The following is a 14,750-nucleotide window of genomic DNA, read 5'->3' on the forward strand; positions in this document are numbered from 1 at the left end:
AAGGGTAGAAGTGAGGTATGCTGCTGCTACTCTTGTGGTATCACCAATAATTTTTTTTATTTTTTTTTGAACAGGCTTCAGTGCTCTCCCTCTCTGAAAAAGACTTTGATGAAACTATTGCTAAAGGGGTCACTTTTATTAAATTCTATGCTCCATGGTAAGCAGTTTGCACCCATTGTTCACAGTTATTGCTATTCTAAGCTGTTTGTGCATTTTGAGTTCTACGTAGTACTATATTTGTTGTCTGGAACTAAAATCTGAGTTAATTGGAGAATGTGTGAGCTGGTAGGAATTACAACAAAAAGGCTCAATCTGTATTAGCTTCCTTGGGATTCCTCTTTGTGGAGAAGCTGTCTGACAGAAAAGCTTTATTGTGTCAAGCTCCAGGTAACGTAAGGAAACAAGGTGAGTGAAACTTCCTTTGCAGGCTTAGCATGCTCCTGCGCCTTGGATAAGGAAAGCTGAGGGGAGCCTGTCAGGCAGCGCTGGTTGAGCACAGAGAACATGCTGGGCTTTGGGTCACAACCAAACTCTGTTGGAAGCCTCATTTGATCACCTGGGAATTGTTACAGACTGTGGAGCTATGGATAGTGGGCTGTTACTCTTCAAATAACTGACAAAAGCTAATTTGCACAAGTGACTATTTCCAGATGTTCTTAAGATTATGTTCCATGTAATGTGTTTTTATAACAACCTAGGGTAGAAATGACAGATGCAGGTGGCTTTGATGTAGATATCCAATGGAGAGTGCTGGGGAAGAAAAGTAGTGTCCTATCTGGCATCTGCCATTACCTGCATATCCAGCAGAGCTTGGGATCCAGTAAGACCCCAGTATTACAAACTCACTGAACAAATATTTCCCCCTTTTTCTTAGTATTCCCTTTCCAAAACAAAAGGAAGGTGTAAAGTTTCTCCCTCAGGTTTAGAGATTTCATATTACTTGTACTTGGATTGAATTTCAATAAACTTGCTTGCTATCTTTCTCATCCATTGCCCAGTCTTTTAGCCCCTAGGAAGAAGGCTAGTGTAGGGGCTGAGATGAAAATGAGGCTGTATTTCACTGTGTGTGAAAGGTAACACATCTCTGATTTCATCACTAGCCATCCCATTAATGCAAGATTTTGACAGTACAGAAAGATCTTTTGTCTGTAAAAGGGTCACCGTTACAAAGCAACGCAGGCAAAAGCAGCCTGTATAAATGTGCCCAAGAGTATAAAAATATTGCTGCTTAACTTTGACAGGAGGCATGGATATATTTCTGATTTCACGTAGTCTAAATGATAGCAGTTTTCTCCAGTGTTGTCACCCTTTAATACCACTGTACGGTTCATCCCCACCCCAACTTCTTGTTTACTGGTTTTTCTTCACTCCCTTTATCCTTTCTGTGCACTATCGGGGGTTAAGATGAATTCTGTGTCTGTTCTGCTACTGCGTTCCCAGTAGAATTGTTTGTTAAATTCAGTTTACACCTGTGCACAAAGCAGAAAGATTCTGGTTTGATTTCTGAACCCAGGTCTTGTTTGCAAATGTAGGAGTTCATTACCTGAGAAGCTTTTTCTGGAAAAGTTTGAGATAAACACATGATCCCTTTCTAGTTAACTTAACAGTAGTGCACTTTAACCATCTCCTCCTTTTGTGAGATTCTGACAGAGTTGCTGGTTCTTACAAATACTATGAGAGGGTCAGATGGCAAGCTGAGAAGCAGTGGTTCAGGATGTGTAGCAAAGAAACAAGTTCTTAACCAGTATATTCTCTCTGGCTGCAATAATCAGAAAGCCACCATTTAGGAAAATACTTCATATATTTGTGTAGCTGGCATCCTGGTTTTAGCTCTGGAAATCATGCTATGTTTACAGTTACAGTGCACTGCATATAAATGACCTTTTTCTCTTCCAAGTGGCTTAACTTATGTTGGGATCAGCAAGCACTATTATGTTGCTTGCTACTTCTGTCCTCAAGTTATTTTTGGATAAATAGTAATGTTAACTTGCATAGTAAGCCTAAAATCATCCTGTTCTAGTAGTTTTTGTGCGTGGTCAAAAATTCTTTTACACTGTCACTGTATATTAACAAGGTGGCTTAAATATAGACTCTATTAAAACTTTTGCAGAGGCATCTTTCATTATTTTTGTGAATGGCCTGATTCAGCCTTAAGGCAATTATGGGGCTGTTCTAATAACCCAGCTAAGGTGCAACAACTGCATTTGGAATAAAATGAGTAATGTAGGTTTAAAGACTAAAGTGCTTTGGGAATTCTTCTTGAAGTCTTATGGACTTAGTTAAGCCAAGTTCGAAATAGAAACAAAATTAATACTTTTCTGTGGTTTTTGCCATTTTACCGTATTATTTTCTCTTTTGACATTAGTGTTTCGGTGTATGTACTCTGTAGACTGCATTCTTACATTTCTGTAGGGACATAAGGGATTAAAGTGGAAATAGGATTTTTGATGTTATGAATGATATAATGGGAATTATTCTATATGTAAGGCAAATTAGAATAGGGCCTGACTTTTTTTTTTTCTTTGTAAGTAAAGGTTATTTAGTAATGAACAATTTTCAGTTGCAGATCTATCTGAAAGTACAGTGCTAGTGGTTAAACTTCAAAGAAAGTGAAGTTTTTTCCCAGAAAGTTTAAACTTTCAGTGAAAAAGTACATTAAAATATTGAAATGTTCCTTAAAAACAGAATCTGTGTTGAAAAAAGCCTCTATTATAATTGAGCTTCCAGTATCAGTAGATGCTGCATTGCTAAAGGAGGCAGTTAGGAACTAGAAGCAATGCAGGAAGGAAACTAAAATCTCATTTAAATAATTAAACGTGTCGCCACACATTTAGGCTTTGTAGCTTTAACTTAACTAACATCTACTACCTGAAAAACTAATATTATTTCACTACTGGAAAAACTTAATTTGTACTACATTCTATAGCTTATTTAAGACGTTCATTTCTAAGCAATCTTATTTTTCATTTAAATATTCTCTGTGCTCTTCTTTATTTGCTTTTATATTCCTCTTTTGGGTAAAATGATAATGCATTGACATCCAGAATACCATTCCAGAAGAGACTAATGAAGGCCATAGACTACTTCAGCATTTAACTTATTTAAAATCACTCACTTGTTTTCTTAGTTCATTTACTGACATAATAGCATAAAGGAGTTGGAGGCCCAAATCATTAGGAGGTAGGAAAGGCAGCTAGTTAAACTTAAGTTAAACTTACAGATATCACAGTGAGACAGTAGAGATTAAACTAGAAGGTATATCAGCTAAACAAATCTCTCTCTCTGTTTTTAGGTGTGGCCACTGTAAGAACTTGGCTCCAACTTGGGAGAACCTTGCCAAAGAGCAATTTCCAGGTTTGACTGATGTCAAAATAGCAAAAGTAGACTGCACTGTGGAACGTAACGTCTGCAGCAGATTTTCTGTAAGTGTGAAAGACCTGAAATGAATTGGATGATACTGTAACAAATGCTGGAGGCTCTAGCATGCAGTCTAGCTGGCTGCCTGGTGACAGTGCAGCTGTGTTCTCCGTTAGCAAGAAAATGGTAGTCCAGAACAGCAGCTGGTGACACTTTTTTTTTTTTCCTGGATTGTTTATTTAGACTCACTCATTCTCATTAGTGGAGAAAGTTGACAGAGTCCCTAATTTAAGAACCTTCCCTCTGTGAAAACACCAAAGCAGTCTTGTGGCACCCACTGAAAAGTTCTTTTCTTAGAAAAAAAGATGGCTTTTGGTACTGGTAGCCAGACATTTAGAGACAAAACTGGAGCTGGTGTTTGCAGTCGCTAATGGAAGAGGAACATGTGCTTTCTTATTTACTTACAAATTTTCAAAATTTGTAGCTTGGCACTGAAAGCTGTTTTTTTGTGTTTTTTTGCTTTTTAATTAAAAAGGCTTTTTAGAGTGCTTTGGTGGCTTTTCAGAATCAAGTAAATACAAATGAAGGATACCAGTGGGTTTGGAAATTAATTACAAGTTTCTTTTTTGTTTCTTTTTGTTTTGTTTTTTTTTGTCTTTTGAAGGTACGTGGTTATCCTACACTTCTGCTTTTCCGAGGTGGAAAGAAAGTCAGTGAACATAATGGAACAAGAGATCTGGAAGCACTGCATAGCTTTGTTTTGCGTCAGGCAAGGGATGAATTGTAATAAAAGTCTGGATGCTCCATCCCTGGCTGTCTTTGTACAGTAGTTGAGGGATTTAAATCATTGATAATTTTCAAATAGTGTATGGGGGTATTGGGGCAATTTTTTTGTTTGGGGGAAACTGAATGTATTAAACATTGGTATCTTCCCTCTGTGTGTGTGTTAAAGACATGTCCTACCCTGTTTGTGAAGGGAAACGAACAAGTACTTACTGTGCAAATTGAGAATGTTTTCAAGCATTAGTAGTGTTACTGCAGTTCTGCGTTCCTGCAGTGAAGTGTAAATGGTTTATTTTGGGACTAAAATACATTAGGGGAAGCAGCAGAATATTTTTGTCATCTGGTTTGATTTGGTCAAAAAGTAATCCTTACAAACTGCCACCGTTACTAGAAAGGTAAAAGCTGCAGCTGTGTTAAATAAATTTTGCCTCTATGACTGTTGTTATAACCTATTTGTCTTAATATAGCTGCTGGTTAAGAAATGGAAAGTCACAGGAGRCTGAAAACACACACACCTTTGGAAGATACCAGGCCACCATGAGCTGGTTGTTTCCTGTTAATCCTCTCAGCATGGGAGGTCTAGCCATAATGAAAGTAATGGTACTGTAACATGTGCCTGAACATTACTGATGCCATAGCGTACATATGTCAGGTGGATTTTTGTAGGCTGCTTCCGTCCAGCTCCAGAGGAGTTACTATGGGCTATTTATATAGAGCCGAAGTGAATAGGCGCTATTGTAACTGCTCCGTTAATACTAAATGATCAGTTAGATGTTAGAGCTGATGATATGAGTTTCCTACCCTCACCTGAATCCAGACTTTGGGCTGACCTGCCCCTTATTCACAGTACTTAGAGAACAACAAGTAGTAAAATGTTTAAATTTTCCATTCAGCTGTTTTACAGTAGTCTAAAATAGCTCCCAATTCTTTCTTGAGCCTTAACCTTTTTCCAAGCTATTACTATTGATATGTTTTGAATGGTAGACCCATGCATTCTGTGTTGCCTTGGATTATAATATGGATCTATTCTTTGGTGCATAAGATGTTCCATGTTAGATATAATTGAAAGCCAAAGAATTTCCACTGCAGATACTGTTACAATGCAATGACAATAGCAAACCAAGGACTGAATTCTGCCATGTCATGTGCACAGAAACTCATGGAATGAGTACAGCTACAGGCTAATTTGACAAATCTATCAAGATACTGATTTTTGTCCATCATATGGAGTAGGTTTAAAAAAAAAAAAAWTTTTAATCAGTAAATTTCTCCTGGTACTGACTGTTTGTCAAGAACCATTGGTTCTATTCAATCTAAAACTGTAAGGGTGAAAAATCCACAGTGAAAGCTAAGTGTTGTACTGGCAGATGTATTAGATCAATGTATATACTTCTGCCTTAAAGAAAGCCTTTATTATCACGTTTTTAACAACTTTCTAGTGAAGCACAATCTCATGAGTTTCTTGTATAAAATCAAAGTGGTACAATTGTTTACACTGAGATTTTTCTAAATAAAAACTTTTTAAAAAAGCAGTCTTTCTATAAATGATACAGCACAATGAATATACAGTGACAAATGCAATAAATTATAGCTTGTATTTACAAGAAGCCTTTTAAATGCAAGAATTAGAGGTAAGTGCATTTAATACAAGTTTAATATTGATCAAAACAATCAGTTTGCTATTAGCTTCTGCTAGACAAATTTTAAGTCCAAAACTGTGGCTACAATGTGAATGTATCCTTTAAACCAGTTTGTTATTTGCGTGGGTTGAAGGGGAAAAGTTGGCCAAATACTAGAATACTTCATTGACATTCTGTCTTCCTGTAAATAAATTGTCCAGCTAGAGAATGAATGGCCCCTAAAAAAATGTCTGACTTACAGCTATAGAAGGTTCTTCCTTCCTTCCTGGGCAAAGTGGTAGTAGATGAGGCAGCTGCCAGGTGGGGAGTGGAGGGAAGTTGCATAAGAACAAATGTATAAAGTTATTGCCCAGTCAAATACTGAACTAAGAAGATCATCCTAGTGCTTCTAACACAGGGTGCAGCCAAGCTATCTTACACTTGCAGCATCAGACTTAAACCATGCTTGGAGAATAAGGGGACTTCAAGACTTGCTTTGGCACAATTTAAGATGCTTGTTATCAACATAGAGGTCAGAAGGAGACTAACAGTTTCAGGTGTAGTAACTGTTCCTTCTAGACAAAAGGCAATTCCTAACCTTAGGCAGAATTACAGATTGTCTTGCACAAGATGCATGCTCTAAGGCTGAAGTACTAACAACATTTCTCTACTCTAGCTTCCCCTTCTCCCCTTCCCCACCTTTCCCCCCCCCACCCCTGAAAAAAAAAACCTCACTGGTTTTGGGTCTTGGATGCCCATTTGGTAGAACTGAAGTACATGTCCAAGCAACTGATAAAGCCAAGCTGCTGTGTGAGATTAAGATCATCCCAGCTAGGTACAGTGTGTGTGGGCAGACCACTGCTTTGCAAGCCTAGGCTCTGCAGAGCTGAATGGCTGCTGTGGTGTAGGGGCAGTTTTTAAGAACTGCAGCAGTTTTCTCACACCACAGAGTGTGGGCCCCCAACCCCTTCCTCTCACAAGGCACATAAATAGTGTTTTGAAGGGTGTTTCATCAAGATTATTCTTCCAAAGTCAGGTAGTTCGTGGAAGTATGGAAGGTAGTAGGGAAGTTCATGGTAGAATCACAGAGTCCATGTGAAGATTTTGTCAGTGACATCCACAAGCTCTTACTACCATATTCCTGTATTTCTTCAAAATGACATTAGAATTATCATCAAAATAAAGAACTGATATGGCATTTAGTTTAGTAGGTGCACAGCATGGTTTGGGAACATAATCAGGATTCATAAGATGAACCTGTTGCCAAAAAAAGAAGAAAACACAGTTGATACAATGATAACTTGTTTACAAACTCACCTCTTGCTTTGCCACAGATCTTTCTGGAGACTTACCAGCGTTTGTACAATGGCATGATTGGTTGCGTTCATATGTGCGTTGAGTGGGAAAGAGCACTCTCCATCACAGTAGTTGGCTGCATAGCCCTTTGGAGCGATTATCCAGTCCTTTTTAGGAAACAAACAGAATGTGATATAAATTAAGAAATTGCCAGCTTGTACAGACAACTGCATGCAATTAAGAGCAGCTGAAAAATTTCCACTAACTTTTCTTGAGGGTGAAAATGTGTTTTCACTGAAACAAAGTTTTTTGTGAGCTATGACTTTTTCCTGGACACGCTGATTTTTAATGTCCAAAGAATGGTGCACCTCTATGCACAGCTTAACTGCCATGAACTAAAACAGATTTATTTCTAAAACTGTTGCACTGGTGCCTCGTGGGAATTGTGGTTTGGATGCCTTTATGCGGCAAAGTTTCCTGCAGGTTAGGCGTTCTGGCTGAACTACCTTTCCTAAGTTGAATCGCAGCCTCAGCTGGTGCTCCCTGCAGGAGCAAACTGCACACGTGCACACACACACACACACATCCCCTCCAGAACGGCAACATAAAACACTGCTGTGGTGCCTCACGGACACTGTACCTTAAGTACTCTTACAGGGATGTCAGTCTGCCTCAGAGACTGTAACAAGTTTAATTTGCCTAATGAACTGCTTTCTCCACCTCAGCCGCATGCCTAACAGGGGACAGCCCTCCTGCTCTGCGTGTGCAAGCAGGTGACAAGCCTCAGGTGGTAAGCTGCGTGCAATGCCACGGAGGAAGGTGAAGCTTTTCCTGACACTCTCCCCCCACCCCCAGAAATAACACAAAAATTACAGCTTTTCTGCTGCTGACACAAAAGAGACGAAGGTAAATCGCAAATAACGCTTGGCCCTTGTGTTATTATTCCAGAAAGCTGGTTTTAAAGTCACATCACCAATTAGCATGGGAAGTTTCTCCTCCCTCAGTGTCAGGCTCAGATGGTCACTGTAAAAAGAAGTACTGGTACACCTCATATGCACATAGTTATTAGAATATTTCCCCTTTACTCAACACCAAATACCTGGGCTAGCTTGAATTTGGCTAGTTTAAAATCTAGTAACAATACAGTAATAGGATCGAGCAGCTAGAGACTATTACTGCAGCTTTGCTAACCAAGCTTGCTATTTGAGTGCTAACGTGGGCATGCCTAGGCATATCAAAACCACTCATTCATTTTACTGTATTGGCTCACTCATAATTTGCTCTAGTTTAACCAGGCTGCTCTTCATAGGACACTCGCTCTCCTGACATGGAAGCCATTACTGACTAGGTAAATAAATTTGTGGTTTAATACGGTGTAAGGATATGGGGAAAATTAGGGACACACTGAAAGGAAGGGGTGAGCATTTGCTTGCTATATTAAAAAATAAAAATAAAATAAAAAAAGTTGGTTGCTATGCTGAAGGATGTAGGTAGCAATGCTCAACAACAGGAGGGGTTTGCTGCCCTGCCTCTGTCATGGCCCCTTCTCTACCCCACAAGTGGTCACCATACCTGGCCTCAAACTCCTGCAATAAGCCTTGCGGGTCCGCCACCAGCCTTTGGCAGCATCTTACATTTTTTTGCTCTAAACAGCCACTAGAAAGGTGAAGGCAGTGCCTTTAAGGCTGTGAACGCTGTCTTTGGGTTGGAATTAGGAACTTCAGAACTGGAATATACTTCCTAACTGGAAGCAGAGCAAGTTAGCTAATAGGAAAGAGGAGCAGGAACAACCGTTCATAAGCAAAAGGCAGCGGCATGAGCAAATAATGGGGTCTGGCGTCAGCATACAGCCATAATCATGGCTGGTGGGGAGGCAGCAAGGCTGGAGTTCACCATCAGCTACAAAAAAATGCTGCTGTCCCATTAGCTGGGACAGGACCTTCAGGTGCTGGGTATTAAAAAGCAGCAAGGGCAGCCCAGGGATCTTGTCTTGAATTCCAATCTGCAAAATCCTTAACTGACAGAAATGGGACCTCCCTAACAAAAGTGCTGAATGACAAAAATAACGAGATGAGGGCATTCTTTGAAATACTACATTTGATGACACTATGGATTGGCCCTAAATAATTTGTCCTAAACATCCCTCAGGCCCTGCATTATTGCACTGAAAAAAACAATCTTCAATCCACCTACCTCAGCAGCACTTATGCCTTTGGGCTACATTTTACATCACGTTAAAATTAGGCTGATATTGCTAGAAAAACTTGATTTGGTTAAAAACAGTGTTTCTGGGGTGGGCTGTACTTTGGGGGTAGGGGGTTCTTATCAGAGGTACACAGATACGAGGCCTTGCTTGTGCTGTGATTCTGTGAGTGACAGAAAATGACTGTATATTTAAATCTCATAAAATACCAAGCTTCCTCTGGCTTTTATCAAATGTCACAACTATCAATATTTATTTGGCCTTCCCTGTGCCTGGTCTTAGTGGGGAGGCACAAGGGACATTTTAAAGCATAATGGCAGCCTCGAGTGGAATTACCATGACACTGTTTAGATAATATTTCATAACAAAATGTCTAGTTTACCCAGAGAGAAACATCACACACCTGCCATCCCAAGTCTTGGAAGCTAACGTAAAGTTCATGCTTTCTGCAAGCTGTTTTTAAGTCACTGCTGTTGTAATCTGTTAAAAGAAAAAAAAAACAAAACAGGAATTTAGAAAGTAAAACAGGCAGAGCATCACTGCAGGGCACAGCTGGACAGCGGAAGGCTCAGGAGTGAGAAATGGTGAGCGCCCGCAGCAGCTACAAGGAGTAGGGTGTTGAGGGACATGACATACAAAGTTGGGCTGAAGCTTTTAAGATGCCTGCAGGAAAGGAGGCACCCGAGTAACACTAACTGGGTTGTAATTCCTTCAGTGTCCCTTAAAAACTTGACAAGCGGTGCTCGTAAAACACCTCTAGTAAAACAATTCCTTAAAAATAAATCTCTGGTCCTTCAGCCTGGCGCAGACTGTATCCCTGCTGTGCACTTGAACTCGCTGCTGCTTTCTTGCAGGACAGTTTCCGATGCGCGCTGCCCAAGGTGGTGTGTGCAAAATGCGTGCAGTTACTGCAGGAATTGTTAACTCCGGGTAGGTTAATCGTTGCCTTGTGCCCCCTGTATTGGTTAGCCAAGAGGCAGAGGTCCTTAAACAGCTACGTCCCATAGCCAGCCAAGCTGTTTCTCCCGTCCCTCTCTGTGCCTAACACCCAGCCCATCCTTGGCSACCACATGCGGCTCACGGAGCCCCTCAGCCATGCCCTGGCAAACAAGAGGCCCCTTCCCGTATCCTCCTAAACCTCTCCCGCAACCTGCTTATCATCGGCAGTGCTTCTCATCACAAATGACATGGGATTTGATAAGCACTAAACGTTAACTTGCCTATGGTATATAAAAGCATGTGGGCACGGGGTGCAAAGCTCCAACAAGAGCCCTTTCCCCTAGTCACGGCACAACTCATGGTGATGTTTCACCAGCGCAGAGGCTGCTCAGATGGCCCTACAAAATGCAGCTTTTGAGTGCGAGTGGAATTTCCCATTTATATTTAGAAAGAAACAGGGCTCAGCATGTGAACACCTGGAACTGCAGCCCCGCGGAGAATGGAGGATTCAGGCCATGACAGAGGGGCCTTTCACTTCCAGGTGGCTGCACAAATCCAGCCTTGATAGATGGTGGCTGCATCTCATCACGCTCCCGATGGCCGCTGGACCTCAGGGGAGCAGTGTCTCCGCCACAGAAACCACCCACCTCCCCAGCAGCCGGTGATGGCAGCCTGGGCTGGCGATGGGAGGTGAACCCATGCTGCGTGCGCCCAGGCTGGTCTTGCGTTGCTGGGCTGGGGCACTGCAGGGGAAATGTTTTCCCCCTGGGTAAAAAGCCAGCGCCCACCCCAAGGGGTTATCCTGTTTATCACAGGGCAAAGGAAAAGCGACAACAGCACTGCCCAATGGGAAATGAGAGGGAGGGAGATGGCTGCAAATTTGGAGGAGTGATGTGGGAGCTCATGTCCCCAGCCTTCGGCAACATGCGGATTCCTGCGCGTCCTCATCCCACAGGGAGGCTCTAGCAGAGCCTGGAGCTGAACCCAGATTGCCAGTGTCTTCAGCCCATGTCTTAACCACAGGGGCCTTCTTTCCTATTGTACGCCTCATTTACAACTCAGCATGCTTCCGTAAGCAGCCGGATGCCACACACTGATGCACATGCCACCCGCTGCCCTGCGCGTTTCAGCTAACCAGCCCCCAGTGCCCCCAGCACTGCTTGAAAGGGCACTGGCCCAGTGCAGCTTTCCACAAATGTGGCAGCTGGGATAGAAAAATATTTTTAGTGACTTTTTCCTTGGCTTTGAATAAGCCTTTTTTTTTTTTTTTTTTTTTTAAGTTTGGGAACTACAAATGCAAATATTTATTCAAAAGAAAAACTATAATACTAAAAGCATATCCAACTGACATTAAGGGCAACATAGCATTACAGTTGGGTACAGTTAACACTGAGGGTCTGAAAAAACCCTACACCTCAAAACAAACCTAGCCTCCAAACCACCAAAGATTAGAGAGTTGTTTTTAGAAGCAGTTTGGGTTTTAAACTTCAAGGATTGCATTTCAGACATTGCATTTCAACAGAATCACTTCAATCGTGAATTTAATCAAGTTAGCAGCACTGGGCACCAGATTGCTGCAGCATAAACATGCTCTATTTCAGAAGCCCTCAGCAGCAAGGATGGATGTGGGTTTTTCTATTCAAGCTTTCCATTTTGAAAACAGACATATCCAGTAGAAATCATAAGGGTTTTTTTTGTTTGTTTGTTTGTTTGTTTTAGATTAAGCTTTTCAGTCCCTGGCTTAGCCAAGGGGTAAACTTCCAGCAAGAGATGTTTCTAAACGATCAGGTCATAATGAGGAAATAAGTGAGTAGTAGATACTTTTTTAGTGGTCAAAGGCTTTCATTTTAGTACCTGAAAATATGACTTGCATTATTCTTCCATGAGAAATATGCTGTTTGCTCAGAGGAAAACCATCTGTATGTGCTGGGGAGTTTGAGTGGTCGGTAAGAGGGAGATTATCTATTCATGACCAAGCAGGCAAAACTATGATATGTTTCAATAGAGCTATAGTTTGCTCAAATCAGCTATGAGAAAGGGGAGAAGGCAAGGGAGGCAGAGAGAACAGGAGTGGGAGCAGAGGCTGTGGGCAATCAGAGGGAAAAAGAGGAGCTGCTTCACCAGCTCTATGGGGCAGAATGTGCTACGAATGTGTCCTCTCGCCCTGCTTGAAACTGGCCCCAATAACGCACCCCAGCTCCCTAGTAGGCAACTGCATACTGCACAGCACCTGCTTTACGCTTAGCATCGAGCGCCGGCTATTCTCATTGCCTTGCTCCAAGTCCCTGCCGAAACCTGCTCTTGCCCGCTCTCCATCCAAGGCAGACACAGGCAGCTCTATCTCCTCACTTGCCCAAACTCGGTCTTTGTTTTTTTAAATGTCAACATATTAAACATCCTCTTTCCTGGGATTTGCATTTTCCTCTGTTTAATCCTCACTCCAAATTCCCCTTCCCTCCCACTTATTATACATTTGCCTACCTTGTCCTGCAAATACTTTAGAGAAAGATTTTTCAAAATCCTTTTAGCAATGTCACAGTGCTGCATCAAGCTTGTCATAGCCAGGGGTTTCTCAATCTGCTGCAATGCTGTAACAGCAGACTGAATCGGGGTGAGGAACTGGAGCAAGTCATCTCAAGGCACTGCAGAAAGCTAGCCCACGCTTCCCTTCCGCTGAACACCCCGAAACTGTGGGAGTCTTCCGTGTGAATGTACAAGACCTGGGGGTCCACCACTCCTGGGCTTATTCGCAGGTTTGGCACGCAAGATACTTGCATTACGCTGGGCAAGCCTTGCTTGCAAGTTACTTGTCAGCTGTGCTTTAATTTGACTCCGCACTAATGCTTTAGCCCAACTTTAAGGATGTTCTAAACCTTTAATCAACTCTTGGCAGTCACTTTCTGAATTGGGGAAAAAAAATCCAGCAATACAGACACACATCATAACAATCTGTTCTCCATGGTCTGGGGCTCGGTGCATGGCCTAGAACCACATACTTCCAATTACRGGTCTGGGAAAGACGAATTTGCCTGGTAGAGAGTTTTAGGTGGTTAGCTAAAGCTCCCTGAGCTATTGAAACTGGCCTCCACGACACATTTTCTCCAAACCCTGGAAAGCAGTATCAGCTGCTCCAGTCCAGCAGGCTAAACTGCCTTAGCCCACATCATTGCCATTTGAGGTGACTGACACTGCACGACCCAGCTCTCAAGAGGCAGCGCTATGCATTCCTCCCYGCCAAACCTACAGCAGGCAGGCAGCAAGGGCTGAAAGCAGAGCCTGCGGCTGAGGTACACAGGAAACAACTGCAGTGGGAACAGCTTAAACTGCTACAATACAATTTGCAAGAACTTGTTCGCCAGAGACCTTCAAAATCCACGCAAGTTTAGGGAGCTTATTTGGGAGCTCCTATAGGTCCTCTGGGGGTTTAGCAAAATTGTCTCTTTGTTATATTCAGTAGCACTAGCTTGGCACTTACAAGACACTATATTTAATCACATTGCAAACTGTTTGCCTAAAATGGAGATTTAAAAAAAAMCAAACAAACCCCTAGTTCTGCACTTAAAAATAGCTTCCAGGGCAGCACAGTTAAAACAGTGCAGTTACGATGGCTTGTCTCTGTGGCTTATTTGCACTGGATGTTCTCTGGCTTCACCAAGGTTGCACTAGCGCACAAACCCGACTTTCTGCAAGCACAGATGTTTCTCTTAAGGCTGGACACTGGCATTTGTGTTGCTTAAAGGGGAGAGAGAATAGTCTGACCCTAGTGATCCTCCTCCTACAGATACTTATGCACCAATCTTAGATTTCTTATAACCTCTCCCACGTTAAGTGCTGCAAAGAATATATAAATATTTACTGAGTTTAATCCGTCTGTGGAATCTGGTAAACTGGCACCCTGGGAGCAGCAAGGGTATTCTCAAAGTAATTAATTGCTTCAATGGTCCAAAATAGCTTTGACAGAGGTCTCCAAGTCCAGCCCCTTTTTCTTGGTGTTTGACTTTGGTGATTTGTCCGGATAAAGCTGGTGTAAACTGATCATGCGGTTAACAACAGCCCACTTACCAGGAAAGTGATCTGCTTGGGTGGGAAGACGGGGAGACGTCAGGCTGAAGTGGACGTGCGTGTGAAGGCACACGCAGGCGCACACGCAGCAACCCTGGCCACCTTGCTCCAGCCTGCGCTTGAACGCTCTACTAAAGGGAAGATTTTGCTGCGAGATAATAGTGTTTATTAACAAGACCGCTGCCACCATGAAAGCATTTGGCCTTATTTACCTTTGGTGTTCRTGCGCGTTGCACTTTGCGGTATTGTCGGCGCCAGGGGTATGTCTCTCGCAGTGAAGCACTGTGCATGTACGCAGCACTGCACTGGAAGGGTGATTTCCATTTCTCAGAGAGCACCTCACATTAGCTACCCAGGGCCTTTGGGACTGAAGAGAAGAGCCCAAAAAGGGGAGCTGTCCAACTTAAATCCAGAACAGCGAGTGTAGCCAACAGACAGACTTTTATATGAAACTGGAATGTATCGAGCTGTGCCTAGGGGTGGATGAAGAG

The 14,750-nt window shown here is 42.3% G+C and overlaps 2 protein-coding genes across 5 annotated transcripts in view; one reads left to right on the forward strand and one right to left on the reverse strand.

The window, feature by feature from the left end:
• Positions 1-5,663, forward strand: part of TXNDC5 (thioredoxin domain containing 5) — an 80,400-nt gene extending 74,737 nt beyond the window's left edge. For all 4 annotated transcript variants that reach the window (XM_026072847.1, XM_026072846.1, XM_026072850.1 and 1 more), the window contains 3 exons: positions 75-157; positions 3,293-3,422; positions 4,022-5,663. In XM_026072847.1, coding sequence (XP_025928632.1) covers positions 75-157; positions 3,293-3,422; positions 4,022-4,144 — 336 coding nt within the window. In that variant the 3' untranslated portion in view covers positions 4,145-5,663. The remainder of the gene's footprint in view (positions 1-74; positions 158-3,292; positions 3,423-4,021) is intronic.
• A 1,203-nt stretch (positions 5,664-6,866) lies between these two features.
• The window catches only part of BMP6 (bone morphogenetic protein 6), a 36,420-nt gene continuing 28,536 nt past the window's right edge, over positions 6,867-14,750 (reverse strand). The window contains exons 5-7 of the mRNA XM_026072852.1: positions 9,662-9,738; positions 7,112-7,222; positions 6,867-7,016 (exon numbers count right to left, since the gene is read on the reverse strand). Of these exons, the coding sequence (XP_025928637.1) occupies positions 6,867-7,016; positions 7,112-7,222; positions 9,662-9,738 (338 nt within the window). The remainder of the gene's footprint in view (positions 7,017-7,111; positions 7,223-9,661; positions 9,739-14,750) is intronic.

The sequence above is a fragment of the Apteryx rowi genome, unplaced genomic scaffold (genome assembly GCF_003343035.1).
Source record: "Apteryx rowi isolate R43461 unplaced genomic scaffold, aptRow1 scaffold_353, whole genome shotgun sequence".
Taxonomy (NCBI): domain Eukaryota; kingdom Metazoa; phylum Chordata; class Aves; order Apterygiformes; family Apterygidae; genus Apteryx; species Apteryx rowi.